Source organism: Panthera tigris, chromosome E2 (genome assembly GCF_018350195.1).
Source record: "Panthera tigris isolate Pti1 chromosome E2, P.tigris_Pti1_mat1.1, whole genome shotgun sequence".
Lineage (NCBI taxonomy): Eukaryota > Metazoa > Chordata > Mammalia > Carnivora > Felidae > Panthera > Panthera tigris.
The window spans coordinates 15,729,715-15,751,085 of NC_056674.1; the positions used below are offsets into that span (position 1 = coordinate 15,729,715).

Consider the following 21,371-nt stretch of genomic DNA (forward strand, 5'->3'; position numbering starts at 1 on the left):
GTCCACCTCCTCTGGAAAAAGGATATATACCCGTTTTGGAAAAAGATGTTTTTTGGGGGGGGGGAGGGGAGAGGCTGAGTCAGAGGAGCATCAGGTTTTAGCTCAGAGATGGAACACTCCATGACAGGTAAGTAGGTGGGGTGGGTCAGGAAGATCTAGCCACCTGGCCAGCCCTGTCGAGAGGCTGGGCCGCTTCTCAGATCCGGACTTCCCACAAGAGTCCAGACCTTGGATTTTCACGTGGAATTCTGAGATTCAGAAAATCGGTTGGACCCTGATCCCCAGGTCAAACCGCAAGTGTTTCACCAGGGCAGATGCAGATCCAGGACAGGAGTTTAAGGCCTCTCCCCAGCTAGGAGAGCCCCTAGAGGGAGGCCTGACCCAGGGGTGAGGTCATGGGAAACCCCCACCTCACTGTGCTCCCCTTGGCCTGGAAGCAGGGGCTGATTTGCACCCGAAACCACCAACCAGTTGACTGGCAGCGGGAGGCCTACTCCCACCGATGGGGGCGGGGACATGCAAATAAGCCAGCACCGGGAGGGTGTGGCCTGGGGAGACCGCAGCCAAAGGAGACAGGGGCCCCTTGGTTCTTTCTGAGTTCGCTTTCAAAGGGCAGATTTACCAAGCTGGAAATCCGGCTTTATGGCCAACCTCCAGATTTTTAAAAGTTTGACCACTAAATCTAAAACCAGCGCAACTCCGTGGGCTAGGTCTGGCTTTCTGGCCTCCAGTATATGACTTCTTCAGTAGAAGCTCCCTTTTTAACTTAAGGACTTTTTACATTCTCAGTGTTGGATTCCTGTCATTTGGGTTTCAAGGCTGGTTCTTAGGGAAGGGTGTGTGTGTGCGTGTGTGTTTGTGCGTGAGAGAGAGAGAGACAGAGACAGAGAGACAAAGGGAGAGACAGAGGGAGAGAGAGACAGAGAGAGAGAGAGGGAGAGAGATGGCGTTTGGGACCAGGGGGATGGGGAAGGAGGCTGACGCTGGACCACACCCTCCCATCAGTGACTCCAGGCAGCTGCCCAGCTAGTGAACACACAAGCCATTTCTATGAAACATTTATTTCCTTTGAAACCTCCAGAAACATGCCAGAAAAATCTCAAGACAGGGATAGGAAAAAAAAAAAAAAAAAAAAAAAAGACAATAAAGAATAAAAAATCCAAATGAAATCAGCATATGAAAAAAAACCCCTGCTATCTTCAAGCCTTCAGATTGAACACTAACCTCAAATTAAATAGATTTGTTTTGCAGAGATCCTTAAAAAATAACAGAAAACAAAACCAAAAATCATAATTTACACTTGTCAATGTACATGATTAGGTCCCCAAAATGATTCAAATGATCTGAAGAGATGAGGAGAACTTAAAAAAAAAGAGGGGGGGCAGCCTCCAGGTTAGGGTCTGAGGAAAAGGCGGTGGGGAGGTCCTGGAGAACCCTTCCAAAAAGGGGTGGGGAAGAGGGGCAGAGATATCACAGTAGTTGGCCAGGACTGAGGACCAAGCAGGTCCCACCTTGAAGCCCTCATCTCACACCACAGGTGAGGGATAGGAGATGGCAGCTGAGGGCTTCTCGAGGGACTGCGGTGTGGCTGGGGTCAGAGGTTGATCACAGGGAGACAGGAGCGCCCTTTTCTCTTGCACCAGCCGGCCGGCCCAGTGTGGCACCTCCCTGTCCAGCCCGGCACCTCTCTGTGTCCTGTGCAGTTCCGGAGCCCCCTGCCCTGAGGTTTCTGGCCTCAAAGAGAAAGCAGGGGGCGGGGTGTCTCTGGACAAAGGCTGGACGACCTGCTGCTGGCTTCCAGCCCAGAGGGTGCTGCTCGGAGCCGGGCCAGCTCCCCCTGCCTGGGGCCTCCCAAAATGGGAAAGGCCACCCACCTGCCCACCCTGACTTTATCCCTCTGAGTCCTCCCACTGAGTCCCAGTCCACGGGGGACACACCTTGATCCTCAGCTTGAGGTTGGGGGAATCCACAGATTGTGGCCATACAGACTTGTTCTGGCGCAACTCTACATGAAAAAATAAATATATATATATATATATATATTTTTGTTTTTAAAGGAAAAAAAGAAACTCTGTTTCCTGGGTGAACAGCGTAGTACCACTCTGGCTCGGCTGCCTGGCAAGCTGCCCCTTATTGCCTTTAGAGAACCAGCGTCTCATGGGGGGGGTTCACACAGCAAAGCACTCCCCGGGAAGCACAGTGAGGGTGTCCGGGCGTCCGCTTGCGAAGGGAAAACAGAACCAGAGAGGAGTTGCAGGCTGTTTTCTCTCCAGCCCTGACCGGAGGGCTGCGTGGAGCCCCTCCTGGTGCCCGGAAGAGGCCCTGGCTGTGCGGTCGGAGCTGGCGGGGCCTGGGGAGGAGAGACAGGGCTTCGCTGCCTGGGGCCAGGGCAGTAGCTGGAAGGTGGCATGGCCTGGGCGCTGTGGCCTTTGGCGGTCGAGGGGCGGATAGAAAAAAGACGGTATAAACAGTCCCGAGTGTGCAAATAGAGTTTCCCCTCAAAGAAGTTGACTTTGGATGCTGGGGGTGTCCTCTCTCCATCCAGGGTCCCAAGAAAGAAGTGAAACTCTAACAAAGTGCTCCTGGCTGCTTTTTGGAAGAGCGAGGTTGGGAGGGGATACTGTCCGTGCCATTTGGAGCTAGTGCACTGGGACTGAGACCCCTGGCCAGTTTCCACACAGGCCTTCATCTCTCTGGGGCCGAGGGGAAGCACGGGCCAGTTTCACACTGGTTTTTCATGCAGGGGGCTTGGCCCCACAAGCCCAAACTCTGTTGCACGTGGTGAAGAAACCTGGTTTGTGGACTCCTGGAGCTGCGGGGTTTGGAGACACACACCTGCCCTCCCTCTCCCCTTCCTACAGCTTCTGATGGCTTGGTCCTAGGAAGAGGCTAGATGGGCCTCCTGGGTGCGGCGTGGGCACGGTCCAGTCCCCAGGGACCAGAGATGGGCAGTTCAGAGGGAGGCCTGAGACCATGTCATCTTGTGGGGCAGGAGGACCTTGAGCAGACCACAGCTCACAGCCCGGGGCGGGGCCTGCGGCCATCCAGGGTTTCCGTGTCCACGAGGAGGGCGGTGGGGCCCTGGCTGGGTTATCGTGGTCATACCCGCAACTGGGAGCGAGCCAAGGGAGACAGGAGAGCGGGAGCCCGCGGCTGGCCCGGGCAGGGGTGGGGGCGGCTCGCCGCCTCAGAGCTCCTTCTTCTCCCTGCAGAAGATCTCCGCGAACTTGCGCAGCTGCTCGCTGGCGGCCTGTGACTCCTCCTGCAGGCGCTGGTTGTTCTGGCGTAAGCTGGCCACCTCCGACTGCAGCACGGCCTTGTCCTGCTTCTCCTGTGGAGTGGGGCCAGCGTCAGCGGGTGGGCACAGACGAGGCCTCCTGAGCCAGGCGGCCAGGGGTTCAAGCCCCAGCTCTGCTTCTCAGCGGCTTCGTAACCATGGGCAGACTGCCTCATCTCTCTGGACCCATTTCCTCAACTCTTCCAACAGACCTCACTGTAGTTACCACCACCCCGTTTTACCCTCATGGCCATCTAAGGACTCGGGGACTGTTAGCCTCAGTTTCCTGAGAGAGGAAACCCAGCCTCTCCTAACGGAAAGTGGGGAGCTTGGGATGCGGGCGCAGGCTGCCCGCCATACAGGCTCCCTTGGCCTTTCAGAGACGCCCTTCCAGGACATGTCACATCTGAAGGCCGCTGACTTGTCCAAGCTCAGGCAGTATTAGATGGTGGGGTCGGATTTGAACCTGGGCCCCTATGATTCCTGTGCTTGAGGCTTCCACATTACACTCTGCCACCTTTTTGGTTTTTTGCCCAAAAGTATATAAAGCCACAAGTGGAAGTTCTCTGCCCTTATTTCTCTCCTCATTCTTCTACACCCTGGAGGTACGTATAATGAACAATTTGGAACGCTGCCTTCTAGATAACCCTCTGCCCTGTGGATGTTAATTTTTTTTTTTTTTTAAAGTATGACAATGTTCTAGGAAATAGTTCTGTAGCTTGCTCAGTTTTTACTTAAGTTACTGGACTTCTTTTGTATGTGAGTAAATACACAGATTCCTGCTATTATTTTAATTGGCTGCAGAATATTCCACTGCATGGGTGTCCTGTCCTTTATATAACCGTTCTCCCGTGGAGGGACAGCTGCACCGGCTCCAATTTTTTTTATTGCAAACAGAGCAGCAATGAGCATCCTTGCTCATGGATCTCTGTACCTATGCTTGAAATTCTGCTGGACAAACTCCCACAAGTGGAACTGCTAGATCAACAAGGCAGACAGTTACATTGTTTGATAAATATCATCCCCCTGCCCCCCAAAAAGGCTGGGGCCAATGTGTTCTTCCTCCGAGACTGTAGGCAGGTTTCCTCCATGTGTTTCCCAGCCTTTGGCACGGTCACCTTCTACTCTTTACTCAGGACGACACTCAAAGCTGGGTGGTCTCTCCCAGCGTGGAAGGGGTCGGGTGGGGACAGGTGCCGCAGCCTCGCTGCCCACGCCCCACACCCGAGTGTCTGGGGGGCGGAACGGGGGGGTGCGCCACGAGGGCTGGCCGCCTGGCGGCCTTACCTTCTGGAGGTCGGTGTGCAGCTGCTTCAGCATCACCTCCAGCTGGTACACCTTGCCTGTCAGATCCAGGGGAGGCTCCTCGCTGGAAAGACAAGGGGCAGGGTGAGACCCAAGGCCCACCGGCCCCCAGGGAGGGCTCCGGAGGAACAGGGGGTACGGGACACTCCTGTCCCCGAAGTTCTGGAGAGTCCTTTCCTTGCTGGGGTCCTGAGGGATGCCTGGAGGGAGGCTCTGGGGGAAGCCAGAAAGGAGCCAGCCCTCCTCCCTGCTGCGCTTTACCCAAAGACAGTACATCTGTGGATGTGGACGGAGGGCTGTGGCAGCCTGTGGATGGCTGTGCATGTGCCCGCCCTGACGTGTGCCTCCCCCGCGGGGCCTGAACCACGCGTGTGCTTTAGGTGTGAGCGCCTCACACAGAGCAAAACCAGAACCCACCTCACAGACACATCCACTGAGCACCTCGCAGACCTGGGCACGGTGTCTGCCACGGGACACTGAACATGGGGGCCTGCCCTCGGGGACGGGAATGGAGGACACTGACAAAGACGATGACGGCGCCCCCGTGACAGAGAGCCTGCCCTGCGCTGTGCACAGTCTCGATCTAACAGAGCTCCGCGCCCAGTGTAATCTGGGAGGTCACCTCGTCATTACCCGCTGGGCAGAAGGGGACCCTGCACCCTGGAACCCAGCCCTGGCCTGCCCGGCCCCTGAGGAGGAGAGGGGCAGCCCCTCCCTGTGGGGGCTCCACTAGGCACTGTGGGGGGCGGGGCAGGGTGTGCTGCCGCAGCGGAGAGGAGAGACACTGAGCCCTCCTGCCCTTTCTTTCCACCACAGTCTTGGCTCCTGGGGCCTGCAGCTGCAGGGCAGGTGGGAGAGGGTCAGCTCAGGGGCGGAGGGAATCCAGGAGCTCGCCCAGAGCCCACAGTCCTGCCCTCTCCACACCCAGCCTGTTCCCGCCCTCACTGTATTGGCACATTTGTAAGTGCCGAGTTCCTGTGATTACAGTCGGGCCACATCTCTGGTGGAGGTTGAGTTCTAAAGCCAGTGAAAAGAGGGGTGTGAAGAGGAGTCAAAAACAAAAACAAAACACCAAAACCCAGGAGAGTCAAAATTTCCCTCGAAAATTACTTAATTTGCCCATAAAGTACAGCGCACCTCTGGTGTGAGCCTGCCTTGTATTTTTTGCCAACCTAGTGCGGTCAAGTCTGTTGCACTAAACGTGCGATGACCCATGTCCTCTTCTCTCCCCGGGAAGCCTCACGCGGGTAGGGCCTCCGTCAGCGCTTCCACAGCTGGCCCAGCGGGCCGTGCCAGGGGAGAGGCGAACAGTAACTATCAGGTGGCCATCCTCAGAATTCTGGAACGTGCGGAGGAGACCCAGGGGCAGACGGGGGGGCGGGGGGGGGATCAAAGGCAGGGAGGAAGGGACCGGGGCGGGTGAGGATGCAGTGGGGGGCACCACTTAGAGGTTTTTTGAAGTTGGAGGTCGACTGACCATATGGATGACGCTGCGTTGTCTCCACCCACGAGGACCAGGCTAACCCGGACAAGGTCACCTCTGGGTTCCGGTGTGTGGGTTACTCCCAAGTCCCTCAGGGGAGACGCCCCCCTGGCTGTGCCGAGGGGGCGTGGGGGATGGGCAAGCAGCTGCTGTCTCTCATCCGCCTGGTGTCCCCCTCCTTCACGGGGCAGGCCGGCCACCCTCAGGGATCCGAGTTGCTGGGCCACCAGGTGTTCCCAGGGAAACCTCACCTCATGGTAGGGGTGGTCCTGGGGGTTGGGGGCCCCCTCTCCAGGCTCAGGTGGCTGTGGACAGGACTGTGTGCAGGTGGGACCTCCGGGCTCAGAGCTGGGTCGTTGAGGGAGAAGAGTGAGACAGCTCTTTGCACTGCCGGGCAGAGACGGGAGAGGGGAGAGGAGTCAGCAGGGCTTCCAGTGCCTCCTCCCTCTGCTCCCCCGCCCCACCGACCAACCACCTTTCCCAGCACACCTCCCACCCAGACCTCCGTGACACTCCCAATCACTTTTGTTAGATCACGCACTCAGGATGGGCTCCAACCAAAAAAACCAAACCAAATTGACACTAACAACAAAATCTCATCCTGATGCTGAGCAAGCCTGTAGACTAGTGACCAGTTTATACAAAATGCAAGGGACAGAAACAAGTCAAATGGCAGCGTGACAGAGTAACCACCCAAATTCAGCATAAATGACCTGGTTTCATCAACAAACAAATGGTATGAAAAAAGTGGCCAAAAGAGGATGGGGTTGAAGTTGGGTGAGAAGTACACAGGGATTCATTTGCACTGTAGTTTTGAGAAGCTCTGTGAAATTTCAAAAGCAGAAAGAGAAGACAGAATACCATGTATACTGAGGAGAGAAAAGAAATCACATGGCTGTTAAAGCTCTGATTCCCAGGTCCTAACCTGAGCACCTGCATTTTTATTTTTTTGAGGTTTATTTATCTGAGAGAGAGAGAAAGAGAGTGTGGGAGTGAGTGGGAGAGAGGCAGAGAGGGAGAGAGAGAATCCCAAGCAGGCTCCAAGCTGTCAGCTCAAAGCTCAATGCAGGGCTTGATCTTGGGGGTAAATGGAGTGGCCACTGGGGAGGGGGCTTTGGCTGCCCCAGCCCCTCTCATAAGCCCACAGCTGGGAACCAGTGTCTGGACAGCTCTGCCTTCCACACATCTGCTGGCATCTGGGTCTCCAGGGAGAGGCTTGGAGCTTCTCAGCTGCTTCCCACAGAACCAGTGATCCTGGCCCTAGGATGCCTGGACCTTGGGGGCGGGGGGACGGGGTGGAGAGGAGGTGGCCCTGGCACCTCTCCCTGCATTCCTCCTGGGACATGGCCCCCACACTCCCCTTGCACCCCATCAAAAAAAGAGGCCACTGCTCAGGAAACCCAGGGAATGAGGCCCCCCTCCCCCCACAGGCAGCTGTGAGACCCCCTGGGGCCCCTGTGGAGACTTGGAGAAGACAGCTGATAAAGGCCCTTAGGTTCTCTTCCTGGACCCTGAGTCTGGGGTTGAAAACCCAAATGCCCTCAGGAATATGCAGGTGCTATAAATGGTGCCACTCATTTTTTTAAAACAATTTTTTAAATGTTTTATTTTTGAGAGAGAGAGACAGAGCGTGAATGGGGGAAGGGCAGAGAGAGAGGGGGAGATGCAGATTCTGAAGCAGGCTCCAGGCTCTGAGCTGTCAGCACAGAGCCCAACGCAGGGCTTGAACTCGTGAACTGTGAGATCATGACCTAAGCTGAAGTTAGACGCTTAACTGACTTGAGCCACCCAGGCGCCCCATGATGACACAAGTGCCGTGAGCCTACGTAAATTCATTAACGCTAACAACCACTTTGCAGTAGGAATATCATCCGACTTTATTTACAGATGAACAGACTGAGGCGGCAGAGGCGGACCGGTCGCCACCGTGCTCAGCAGCAGCGAAGCTGGGGCTCAAACCCAGGCAGTGGGCTGTGCGTTGCCTTTAAACCACGCCTGCCCTTACCTCCCTCAGGAGACCGCCGTGCCTTCACTTTTCACATCCTCTGCTGGGCCCCATCTGTGCCCCTCCCTCCCAAAGTCCTGGACCCAAGTAATGTTCAGCCCGACACTACCCGTGACTTGTGGTGGTGGTGGCGGGGGCGGGGCACATGAAACTTTTGGGGCCAGCAGCGTCTGGTTTGTAGAATCAATAAATGAACCAGTATAATATATGCAGTTCCCTTTTTGTCCCCCAAACTGTCCCTGCTTTCCCACCACAGCTGTTCAGAGAGTGGGTGAGCATGAAGTCTGTGCCGGGCTGGAGGCACCACGGGACGACGGTCAACTGGGTCACACTTAGAGGAAAGGCCTCCCCATGCCAAGACCCCCGAGATTTGTGGGGATACAGAGCACGTGCATTTTCACTCTGGCAGCAGGTACTGGGCTCACACCCACCTTACACTGAACCTGCCACGTGCGAGGGGCCCCTTTCCCCTCCCCCGCAAGCAAGTGCTCTCGAACTCCATCTCTGCAGTTCTGACTGGTGAGGACGCGTAGCTCGGTGAGTTGTGACTTGCATCTATTTTATTAGGAGAGAGCTTGAGTGTATTTTTAAAAGTGTAAGAGCCATCTCAGTTTCCTTTTCTATAAAGGAAACCATGCCCATCTTTCTGGAAAACGTTCAGGTCCGGGCTTAAATCCTTGCCCTGTGTGCCCTTGGCCAGGTAGGTGACTCTGATGGCTGAGACTCAGTTTCCTCATCTGTAACCGGGAATCCTAACACATCCCTCACACTAGAGAATAGAAGTGATGTCTGTGATAAAGTGCTGGCTCCCTAGAGACGCTCTGTAACGTCATGGTGGCCCGCGGTCACCTCCTCCTGGAAACGCCACATGGAGCAACCCTGTCCCCCACTGAGAGCGTCAGGCCTCTGAAGGGTCAAATTTGCCTGCAGCACTGGGCCCCTGCTGGCAGCCACTCCCCTCCCGGTGATTCAGAGGCCTGGCCTGGTCTTCCCGTCTTCCCTGACTGCTCTCCTGTGCCACCTTACCCATAACCAGAGGCCTGACTGCCTCTCCTCCAGGGAGACTGCACGGTAGGAGGAAGCTTCCTCCAGGGCCACCTGCCAGATGTGGACTAGCCCAAACATGGAAATATGAAGGTCATGTACCATATGGGTCTGGTTTAAGGCATCCTGCGCTGAGCCAGACCCATGCTGGGAAGCCAATAGTGACCGAGCTGGCCCCAGGTCCTGCCCTCAGAGTCCAGTGGGGACACAGACCCTTCATTAGACAGCAGAGGCCCTGAGGTCAGGGTTGGGAGGGAGGAGGCACAGGCAGAGGGGTCAGGGCTGTGGGAGCCCAGAGCAGGTGCCTAATCCAGACTAAGGGATATCAGGGAGAGCCTCCTGGAGGAAGGACAGCAAAGCTATAGTCTGAAAAATACTGAAAAAAATGAGCCAGAAGAACATGTTCATGTGTGTTAGGGATCACCAGAAGTCCCATTTTACAGTTGAGTCTTAGAAAGATAAAGCTGCTCGCCCAAGTCACGTGGGAAAGAAATGGCAGAGATTGTTAGCTGTCCCTTGTCACCTGTTTTCCCTTTTTCCATAATAACGAATCCCAAATTTTAGTTGGGCATAAGGCCTCATTTCCCAGCCTGCCCGGAAGCTATTAGGTGGGGCTGTGTGTGATATTCTGGCCATTGGGAAGTAAGTGCAGGGGGAGCGCCAGGCTTAGAGACACATCCCTAAATGGAGGGGATGTATCTCTCCCCTGCTGGTTGGAGCTGGACATGATGGCCAGAGCTCTGGCAGCTATTTTGGACCATGAGGGTAAGGCTCCCTGGAGATGGCAGAGCAGAGGGTTTGAGGAGCCTGCACCCTAATGAATTTGTGGAAGTGCCACACCAGGCCCACACCACCCACCTCAGGACTTTTAACCTGCATAAAAACCTTGTCTATTTAAGTCATTGTTAACTTGCCTATTTAAGTCAAGAAAACTTGGGTTTTCTGCCACCTGCAGCCAAAGCAAATCTAAATGCAATTTGGGTTATTGTAAGTCTGCCCGGTGATATAACATAAGGCACTGTCTTTTGAGGGCTTGTTCTGTGCCTGACATGTTTTACACACAGTTTCCTGTAATCTTCACCGTAGCCCTGGGCAGTGGGCACAGGTCACATTCCTGCTTCGTAGATGAGGTAATGGGATCAGAGAGACAAAGACACTTGCCCAGGACTGCACAGTGAATAAGTGACAGGGCAGGATGTGAACCCTGCTCCCCCTAATTCTGGATCCTGAGCGTGTCCCACTTCAAAGCCCCAAGGCCCTCCACTGATCCTTCTAGAACACAGCAGGGGGTCGGTAGGGACCAGGACAGGTTGGGCAGAAGGCGCCTACCTTCGTATGCCTTGGCTGCATTTACCAGGCTGGACCACTCAAGGCCAGAGGCCGTGTCAGGCAGTGGCATCATCCCGGGGTCAAGGCGCCGCAGTGGCCGGTCCCGCCCATCGGCCAGCGAGAGCTCCGAGGCTGAGATGGTGGCTGGGTAGGAAGAGTGGAGACGGGAGATGGGGGAGAATGACAACGTGAAGGAAACAAACTTTCTGTAGTGTGTAACATTACAGAATTGTTACAGCACAAACGATTAATACGATTATTAGAAGATGACACATGCCAGCAGGAAAAGGGGTGGGAGTATCAGGTGTTTACGAGGGTGGGGACAGAGAGAGAGGAACAGAGTAGCAGGAGGTGAAATCAGAGGTGATGGGGCTGGACTGTGGGGCCTCGTGGGTCAGGACTTTGTCTTTTGCTGAGTGACACAGAGCCACTCAGGTGGCTCTGTGCAGGGAGGGATGTGACCCAACAGAGGTGTTCACGGGCTCTCTCTGGCTGTGTGTAGAAGACGGACCGTGTGGGGGCGGGGAGCGGGGAGACAGTGAGGAGGCTGCCGTGGTCCAGGAGGGAGAGGAGAGCGGACAGGACAGGTGAGGCTGTGGGGGCAGGGGAACAAGCGGCAGCCCCTGGATCTATTTTGTACTTGCAAAAGTACTTCCTGAAGAGGGGATGTGAGTGTGAGCCAGGGTGCAGGGGGAGCTTCAGGATTCGGAAGCTGGCCCTGAGATGGGACGGCAGGGGACAGGCCAGAAGTCTGCTTCTGGAGGTGTGGAGCGGAGGACGCAGTGCCAGCCCGCAGACATAAATCCAGGTCGTTAGTGCGTGGACAGTGTCTGGTTATGGCAGGGTCACCGTGGGGAGAGCTGCTGGGTCCTCATGTGACAGGCCAGGCAGAGAAAGAGGCCCCTGGGAGTGACAGCACCAGCGGCCGCATTTGCCGCAGCCATCGGCTGAGTCCCACGTGCCAGCTGTAGGCCCTGGGCCTCGGCCTGCTGATGCCTCACAGCTGCCAAAGGGGAGGAGACAGAGAACTGCTGTGAGGCACCGAGAGGTCAGGAGGTGACTCAGGCAGGAAAGGCCAGGCCTGACTGACCACATGTCCTCCTGCTGAGCACCATGCCGGGTTGTGTCATGGGGATCATCTCCCAGCCTCACCTCCAACTGGCCAGGAGGGAGGTGCTGTTACGGCCCTGAGTTGTGCTCAGAGCGAGACGTCTCGCCCGCATTCACACTGCCTGGTAGTGACACTTGCCTTTGGACTGCGTGGCCTGACACTGACCCTGCTCTAAGCCCAACCCCATGAGGGTTTGGGGTTTAGAAGGTCCCTGTTAATACTCTGTTCTAGCCCTGCTCTGCAGTCCGGAGGTACAAGCCTGACTCGCGATGGATTAAAATGCTTGCTCCAGACGGTAGAATGCTAACAAAATAATAAATAGCTACTGCTTTTCCCGCATTATCAGGGATCGTGCTAAGCGTTTTCCACGTATTAATCTGAGTCTCAGTTTAATGCAGTGAGGGGTAGATTCGCCTCGAGCTGAGATGGGGACTGAGTGAGAGGAGGCTTTGGGAGGCTCCATCCCAATAATACAGGACACAGCCCTCGGCCAAAACCCCTGGGGACACATCTCCGAAGTCAAGATCTGTTTGAATCGGAGAAAGCTGTGCAGGTGCTATAACATACCACACCCAGAACGGCTGGGCAGCACCCCGTATCCAACACAACAGTGTTCTGCAGTGAAGTTCACGGTCACTCACACCAGATGGGGTAAAGAAGAACAACAAATACATAGCCTCATGTCCGTCTGGGTTGGGTTTTGCTGCTCAGTGAGCTTGGCCCAAACTTCTGCATGACCTCTCAGTTGTAGAGTGTTTGGGGTTGTGAATGAGGGATTGCAGGGTGGACCAAAGGCAGGGCCAGCCCAAAATGGTGCACCGGTTCTGATGGGGGCCATGTGCACGGTGCCCCCCTCGTGGGGGATGCTCAGTAAGCAGTCGCTGGATGAGTCAAAGGATGGATGAGTCATATCCCTACACCCCCTCCCTCCAAGAGCTGGCAGACTTGGGGGGAATCAGGTAAGTAAATAAACACTCGCGAAGCCATCTGCTTGGTGCTGGGACGGGATCTGGGGGCGCAGCAACTGTAAGTCCTGATCCTCACGGCCCTCCAGGCTGCAGGAGGGGGTGCTGACACCCTCTCTCTGGTCTCAGATGACTCCAATTTTGGGGCACTCCAGACTTCTAGGTGACCCCCCAGGTGCCTGGCCGACAATCCCCTGCTCTGTGGGACACCCTGTGCCACACCATCGGTACCCGACTGAAACTCCTATGCACCCACCTCCCTACCCTGGATGACACCAACACTGAGGATCTCCAGTGCTGACTGTCCCCCCTCCCCCGCTTCCCATCGCCAGGGAGACTCCCCCGCCAGCCCCAGGGGCCCGGGCTCACATTTCTTTTCTGGGAAGCCGTTGCCGGTCGCAGGGACGGTGCTGGGGCTGCCGCCGCCAGGGGGGTGGGGGTGCTGGTGCTGGCGGCGGGCGGGCAGCGTGCTGGAGGGGAAGGCGCAGGTGCTGCTGAAGAGCACATCGCTGGGCAGGCCCGGCTCCAGGCTGGCAGCGTTGGCGAAGCTGGGTTCCCGCCGCCCGCTGCACAGACTCTCATCTGACAGCGTCCGCTGCAGGCTCTTCTGTGGGGACTGCTGTCGAGACAGGGTGGGTCATGGGCCGCGGTCGTGGCCTGGCTCACGGTCACTGTCCTCGGAGGCACCTTCCCGTCTTGGATGGCTGTGTTTCTGACCCACCCGGCATCTGCTTTTGCCCCTTTCTGCTCAAAGAATCCCAAGTTTCCCCTGGGGATAGCTCCTCCCCCAGTCACGCCCCACTTGGTTCTGGCCCTCAAGAGGCCAATGCCACTCTCCCGTTCCAGGTAAGGTCAGGGAAGGCAACGCCAGTCATCGGTGGGGACTGCTGGGGACAGCGCCCTGGAGAGACTGGGGCCAGCTTGGGCCCACAGGAGAGCACAGCCAACCAGGAGTAGGCGGGCACAAGAGTGAAGGGAAGCAGTGTCTAAGGGAGCCTGACTTTCCTGGGAACCCGCCTCCACTCTTGGACCGTGCAGGGTGGGTGGGTGGAGGCTGCTTCCGGCCTGGGCTCCATGAGAAGGACACGAGAGCCAGTTAAGAGCATCCCTTCCCAGTCACATGAGCTACCCTAGTGTGGAAGAAATGCCCCACGTGCCTACCGAGGCTGGCTTACATTGCGATTAGGTCCCTGACTAATGTGACGACCCGACCCCTGACTGCGAAGCTACATACACCCAGACGGGACCGGCAGTGCCCCAGGTGGAGGCCATGGGCAGAGTGACTGCAGGGGGCCCTGTCTTCCTCCCTCACCCTCCCATGACCGCCTGGCCCGCCAGACTGTGTGTGCGTGTGTGGGGCGGCCTCTACATACTCCCGCGTCTCTCTCCTGCTCCGGCGCCAGGTTGTCCATGATGATGAGTTTCTTCAGGTCGTCCTCGATGGTGGATTTGTAGTTCTTTCGTGGGGAGCGGAGGTCTCGGAGGGACGCCCTCAACCGCGGCTGCCCGAAGACGTTTTTCGTGTTGGTGTCCACCTGCCTAGAATGACAGGATCGGGGTCAGAGGGGTCTTGGGGGGGGTGGGGGTTCAAGCTGCTTCTCAAAGCGGTCCTGACCCAAGGCTGGCTGCCACCGCCACCGGGTGAGGGGCCACAGCCTTCTCCGTGTCACCTGGTGAAGGTGAGCTGGGGTGGGGGGGCAGCGTTTATCCTCACCATTCACTCGTCCCGCAAGTGTTTCTATCTTCTGGGAACCCGCTCTGGGCCATGCCTTGTTCACATAGCAGTGAACATGGCGCTGACCTCCAGTCGGGGAGACTGACAACGAATATATGGACAGAAGTCTGGGGGAAGCAGGAGGGAGCCCACAGGGTGGAAGAGCACTCCAGGAAGAGGAAACAGCAGGTGCTGGGCTACGAGGGGTTCAAGCTTGGTAAGTGAGGAGTGGAGGGGCCCACAGGCGGGGTGGCCTGAGTGAGGGGACAGGGAGGGGATAGGTGGTGTGAGGGGAGGTCTGGGAGGCGACGGGACAGATCCTGCAGGAACTGCAGGAATGAGCCACAGAGGAGACCTGGGGCTACATCTGGGGAGCCTCTGAGATTCCAAACTGGTGAGTGTGAGATCCTGATTTGTGTTTTAGAAGGATCACTCTGGTGGCTGGATGGAAAAGTGACCCTCACAGGGAGACAGTGAGAAAGTTCCTGCAAGCTGTTGGGGTGAGAGATGAGGGTGGCCCAGACCAGGGCTTCCAACTGCAGAAGAGAGATGGGGTCCCATGGCGTCTCACAGAGGGATAATCTCCTGGGAGCCAGGTCCCCATGGGGGTAGTGCTGGGCCACGGAGAGCAGACCTCTGGCCGGGGCCCCCAGGGTCCATCGTCAGATGTCCCTAACTTTGGTTTTCCTCACCCATCGTATGGGCTAAGAGAGTTCACGAATCATGGGGTGGCTGGGAAGATCCAGAGATCAGGCACCTGAACCCGGGGCAGGGCCCTGGGGCCCCCTGATGGCCACCATCCCCATTTTTCTACTGGGCCCCCAGTTCCAGAAGCTGGTCTGTGAGCCCGGGTCACTCAAATCACCATCTTCTTCTTCAGCACCCAAAGCTGACCCCATGCTGCCTTCCAGAACACTGCCATCTAAAAGCCACTGAGGCACAGCCTGGGGCTAAAATAAAAGCAGGAGCCCCCAGAGGCGGACAGGCCTGGGTCTGAGTCGTTCTTGCTGAGAGGCTGCAGGTACATCACACCACCTCTCCGATCCTCTGGAGAACGTGCTGACCTCCCAGCACTGTGGGGATTGCTAGAAAGTGCCGGCTGGCACCCGACAGAGCCAATGCTTGGGAAGCATTCCCAACTGCTTACCGGAGGCTGGCCCCGAGCTGCGCACGCTCCTCCACTGCTCCCCTGACCCCTCTGCTGGCCCCACAGGCCGTCATCCTCTGGCTCCCCTGGGGCTCCTCGTCCTCCACTCCTGGGACTTCCCCTGAGGCCTCCTCTAGCTCTCAGACTCTGGCCCAGCCTTTGGGCTCAGGTCTGACTTTCCTGGTGAAAACTGGGTCCCTGACCAGAGGTGTCACCAGGAGGGAAATAATGACAGCTAACAGCCCCTCACTGTGTACCGGGCCCTGTCCACCATCCCGAGGACTCCATGCACGACAACTCGTTGAATCTGCACAGCAGCCTCCCCGGGAGCCACTATTACTGTTACTCCCATTTTACAGATGGGAGACTGAGGTACAAAGGGACTAGAGTAACTACACAACAGGCGTCCAAAGTCACACAGCCCCTGTGAGTGGAGGAGTCAGGATTCTAGCCGAGGCCACCAGGCTGCAGGGCCTACAGACGTTACCACTGTACTTGACCGCCATGTTTGTACCACAGACATGGCATGTAAAGGATGAACGGTGTGTGGAACGTAATCGCGTTTGGCTTAGTAATAATCTTTTAAATGCAGAAAAAAAGTTCTGGGAGAAATCATGAACAATGGTAAATTACCTCTGGGAAGTAGGCGTCTTTTTAGGAGGTGGGGAGAAGGGACTTTCCCTCTTTATCTGATACCCTTCTGAACTGTCTCTGTTTATTAATCGCAGGCTATCGCAATAATAATCATTTTAACAACTATTTTAAAAAAAGGTGACACCTGGACTTTATCATTTTGTAACTCAGGAAAGAAAAAGTCTTTGAACCCAGGAAGAAATAAGATGTCTAGGGCTCCTGAGGGTTTTGAAGTCTGTATTTCCTTTCTCATTTTCTCAGCTGCCACCTTGGGATTTTAACAAAAGAAGGAAGATAGGGTGGCGAGTTTTTTTTTCTTCTCAGGTCATATTCCTCCCCAAATTAGAATTCCAGGTCTAGGGTAATGCTGGCTCCATTACGGTGTTCTCTGAAGTGTGCTCTCTGGGCAAATGAAAAGCTTTAGATCCAAAAAAGAGACACAGAAAGCGTATACGCCCTCAGTGAGTTCCTCCCATGGGAGCTGGAAGGGGGCTTACCCCTCCCCATGCCAAAGGGGTTTCGCCATTTTCCAGAATCCCCTGCAAGGAAGGGGGTGATGTGTGGGACTCAGCGCAGGGCATGTCATGTGCTGTGCCCATCTCTCCTGGAGAGGGAGCCGGCTGGGACCTCAGCTTGTCTATGGCAAAAAGGGGCACCGTTTACAAGGCCGTCCTCCGGGACAGATGCAAACCCCCCCGCAGAACACTTTCAAACATGCATACTCTCGGCCCGAGGGGCTCTACTTCTGGGAGGGTGTCCTTCAGGAAGGGGAAGGGTGAAGCCTCCCAGAGAAGGACGATGGCCCCACAGAGTAAGAGAGGCAGACCTGATCCACATGACACCGGAAGAGGTTCTCTCAGATACAGCACAGAAATAAAGAAGTGGTATGTATAGTGTGAAATCATTTTTAGCAGTAACTAAGTTTACACACAGCTTAGTTTGATACATTAACATTTACCAAACTCTCAACTCCAAAAGATGGGTACCCTTGGGGGATTCACTTTCTAAGAATGTGCCTCACCACAGCCATGAGATCCTTGACGATAAGCCCTCCTCTGCCTCTGCCCTCATCTCCTCCCACACAGGCCTCCCAATGCTCCTTAAACATGCCAGACACATTCCTGCCCCAGGGCCTTTGCACTGGCTGTTGTGTCTGCCCAGAGTGTCCTCAATGGCATTTCCCATGAATGGCAGCTTTTCACCCATCCAGCTTTTCTCAAATGTTGCCTCCTCAGAGAGGCCTCCCTGACCTCAGCCCTCTGGCGCTCCCTCCCAGCCCAGATGTGCTCGATCGCGCAATCCTGAGTGCTGCTTCACTTGTTCACCTCCTGGCAGTTTGTCGTGGGCACTTGTGTGCTTGTGGTCCCACTCCCACCTCACCTGCAGCCATCTGCATCCTGTTCTGTGTGGGGAACAAGGCTTGCCATGTTGCAAGCACTCAGAAGTAGCTGTTCAGTGTGAATCACACAGAACCAACCTTCCTTCCTCCCAACCAACCCACTAACCCACCTGCCCATCCCCTTCCTGCCAACCTTCCTCTCTTCCTTTTCTTTTTTCTGTTCATTTATTTTTGAGACAAAGAGACAGAGTGTGAGTCGGGGAGGGGCAGACACAGGATCCGAAGCAGGCTCCAGGCTCCAAGCTGTCAGCACAGAGCCTGACGCAGGGTTCGAACTCATGAAGTGAGAGATGGTGACCCGAGCCAAAGTTGGACGCTTAATTGGCCGAGCCACCCCAGGTGCCCCCTCTCTTCCTTTTCTTAAAAAAAAAAATTATTTAAGTAATCTCTACATCCAATGGTCGGGCTTGAACTCACAACTCCAAGATCAAGAGTCGCATACTCCTCTGACTGAGCCAACCAGGCACCCCTCTTCCTTCCTTTTACAACAAGCTTAAATGACTTCTATGAAAGAGGAAAAAGTACAGAGATATCTTAAAAAGTTAAGGAAAAGAACACAAGTATTCCTTCCCTGCTCTGTTTCCTTTGTGTTTATTTGCAAAATCTCCTTCCCAGCTCCCAGGACCTCCAGGACTCTCCTGGGGGCATTCCTGATTCCGCGGGGGAAGGCTGGCTCACCAGAGGACATCCTGCTACGACCGCCTCCCCCAACCCTCAACTCGGCCACACATCTCATCCGCAGCCGGTCCCGCGGCCCGACACTGTCTGTGTGCTGCCACGACACGTCTAAAGGGGAAAAGGACGACGGAATTCAGTTTGGAGGGTCAAATCGATCATTTGTGCTCTTAATTCTTTTCCTCCTGGAAGAATTTTCCAACGTATTTCCTACACTGCAAATTCTGAGCAATAATTTAAAGTGGTATCAGTTCCAGGTTAACAAAGCCAACCGAACCGGGCTCGCACATTCTGATCTTTTTCCTTTTTCTCAAGATCTCTGGTCTCCGTGATTGTCAAAACCTAATGACCCCTGAGGACAAAACAGACCGCTCTCTGATTATTCAAAAGAATGAGATCACCTCTTTGGTGCTAACATGGAACCCTCACCGAGGTAAGAGAAGAGCAAGAAAGAGAAAAAGGCAGAAGGGTAGAGACGGGGAACCATACTGGCAAATGAAGAGGAGGGTGGGGGAAGAAGCACGCACGATCACAGGGGCTTCATCATGTTTGGAACATTCCAGGAAGGATGCAGCAGAAACAGAGCTATGGCTGCATGTGGGGAGGGGCGCTGGGCCGCTGGGCGCCACAGAAGGGAGCGATGCTTCTTTTGTGTTGCAAACCCTTTTGTACTAGTTTGGTTTTCATCCTGCGCACGTTTTACCTTTCAAAGTTCAAATGAAGAAAACGCCAGGAAGGATGTGCCTTCTCTCGATGTCTGCCCTACAGCACCGGACATAATCTCTAATTTGCCCATGTTGCCTGAACTTGGGACTTTGCCGTGTCGTGGAATTAAACCACTTGCAGTGGAGGAAAAAGAAAGGCAACTTACAAAGAAGGCTCTGCAGTAAGGAGCCAGACAACAGCAACTCCTTTTTCCTGTGACACAAGGGCCAGAGGTGGAAGGCGACCAACGGCTCTGACTTGGCCGGGCCTGCTCCCAGCTGACTCTGGGCTCTGGCCTCCAACTGGGGCGGCTCCCTCGGGGCCGAGTTAATTAAGCTAATTAGCACCGCTGTCAGCCTGTCTGAGCTGGGGGCTGTGCCAGCAGGGCTGGCGAGGACACACAGCAGGTCTGCACCTCAGGCGGAGGGAGGATATTCCTGGAAGGATGGCTGGGAGAGCCCTGTAGGAGCAAGCAGTGGCGGCCTGCCCTGCCGTGGGAGGAGTGGGGGGTGGATGTTGGGGACAGGCTTTCCCCTGCTCCTTTGGTGGCTGCGCTGAGCTGGACCTAAATCCGAGGAAGGAAGGAGCCCGAAGGCCAGCCGTCAACCAATAGACGCCAGTGCCTGTCAGCCCAGCCAACAGTGACCAGGCATTTCCCTGTGACTCACTGAAATCCTCACGTCACCTCTAGGATGGGTACTCCTGTCCTCCCCTTTTGAGGCTGGGGCAACTGAGGCACAGTGAGTTGAGGACACTCAGCATCCACATTTGCCGGATGCTCTGAGCCACCGTGAGATTCACTCATGATGGAAGCTGTGCTCGGCCGTGCATGGGTCGTGGTAGCAGCTGCTCCTGGTGAGCTGCTGGGCCTTCGCCCCGGTGCTGGTGTCTCGTGTGTGGCTGCATTCTTTCCTCACGGCTGCCGTGAGAGAGAGGTTCTACCATCGCCTCACCCCACAGGTGGGGGCACCGATGCCGACAGGTGCTGGTGGAGCTGGGATGTGAACTGAGACGGTCAGACTCAGGGACTACCCCTGTCACCCCGAGTGCTCACTCGCTCCTGGTATCCAGGCTGCCCCCACACACGGTATTTCCCCTCGTCCCCTCAGGGGCCCTACGTGAGGATGCTTGGGGCCTGGGTCCTCAAGTGTGACAACAGAAACTGTTCGCTAGGGCCTGCCTCCTTACTGGGCCCAGAGTCTGCGGGGACAGGGTCGGGCGGGGCCCGACCTGTATAGGTCCAAACAACCCTGTGTAATGTCGCTGACTAGTGTGACACTTGGAGACACGTGGTGTCAGTATGGCCGTTCCCTGGAAGAGCAGCGGCCTGTTCTTGGCTGTGCCTGTTTGTGGGGGAGGCTTCTTAGGGTGGCCCAGGGGCCACTCTAGCCCACAGGGGCACTGCCGTCCCTTCAGTTGGGTTAAGATCAGCCTGCCGGGGAGGAGGTGCCCAGGACGGCTAGGGGCTGCTGACTCCACCTCCCGATCTGAGCTCCAGCCTCGCATCTCCTGCCGCTGCCGGTAGAGAAACACGCTGGCGTGGTCACACCCTCACCTGCTAAGCTCTGTGCTGCTGGAACATGGTGGGGTGGGGAGAAGCTCCCATGGATTAACTCACTAAATCCTCACAACCCTGGAGCTAGGGATGACTGTCACCCCATTTTAAAGAGAGGGAAACTGACGGGTTAAGGTGGGGGTCGGCAGCTGACGGATTCCCATCCTGACCCTCACGCTGTTCTGTGATGGCCAGCAGAATTAAGTGGTCAAAACAGGGGTGTCTGGCCATCTCCTGAGGCAGAACTGTCGGCCTGTCCCTCCCCCAGTGTTGACCAGGGCCTGCAGCAGAAGGGCCGAGCACGAGAGACACAGCACAGATCCTTCGTCCTTCACTAGCTTACTCCATCGTTTGGTCAACTAGAGCACGTGCCCAAATACAGAGGACACTGCTCTGTCCAAGAAATTAGTCCTCAGGAAATAGGGGTCGCTGCCCTGCACAGGAGTCCTCCTTGGGTGGTTTATATGACAAGACACTCTGATGGTTAATTACCTTGCCAGGTATGAATCCTGGCTCCGTTACTCAGCTAGAAAGCTGGGTAACCTGGCTATGTACTTCTAACTGTGCCTCAGTTTCCTCATCTGGAAATGGGAGGTAAGAACAGATCCCTCTTGTGAGGAGGATCAGTGGGGCTGGGTCTGTACAGCCCGAGCCCAGCAGTCAGGCTGAAAGGGAGAACCCCTGCGTTGGATGAGGCCATTAGCACTTCTCCATGGGGCATGTTAGAGGTCTTTGACCGGAATTAAGGAAAAGGGAAGGAAAGAAAGACAGGTTTGGTAATCACTCCTGGTGGGGGTGGGTGATGAGCTCATAATATGTGGTGACCTTGTGGGGACAAATTACACAATGAACGAACATAACATTTGCAGTGATTAACCTTAACTAACTGAGTGAATCTGGGCAAGTAATGTAACCATTCTGTACCTCAATTTTTCTTATCTGGAAAATGGGATGCAAAGTACTTGCATAGTGAGGATTAAATGAGCTAATGTAGGGGAAGGGCTTCTGACAGTAGTTGGTAAAG

The 21,371-nt window shown here is 55.6% G+C and overlaps 1 protein-coding gene across 9 annotated transcripts in view; it reads right to left on the reverse strand.

Annotated features, from left to right (window-relative positions):
• Positions 1 to 1,120: 1,120 nt before the first annotated feature.
• The window catches only part of SIPA1L3 (signal induced proliferation associated 1 like 3), a 238,350-nt gene continuing 218,099 nt past the window's right edge, over positions 1,121 to 21,371 (reverse strand). For 8 of the 9 annotated variants that reach the window (XM_042969309.1, XM_042969308.1, XM_042969306.1 and 5 more), the window contains 6 exons: positions 13,893 to 14,058; positions 12,889 to 13,138; positions 10,444 to 10,587; positions 6,317 to 6,452; positions 4,565 to 4,646; positions 1,121 to 3,331 (listed from right to left, as the gene is read on the reverse strand). In XM_042969309.1, coding sequence (XP_042825243.1) covers positions 3,188 to 3,331; positions 4,565 to 4,646; positions 6,317 to 6,452; positions 10,444 to 10,587; positions 12,889 to 13,138; positions 13,893 to 14,058 — 922 coding nt within the window. In that variant the 3' untranslated portion in view covers positions 1,121 to 3,187. The remainder of the gene's footprint in view (positions 3,332 to 4,564; positions 4,647 to 6,316; positions 6,453 to 10,443; positions 10,588 to 12,888; positions 13,139 to 13,892; positions 14,059 to 21,371) is intronic. The other variant, XM_042969314.1, reaches the window with a different exon arrangement.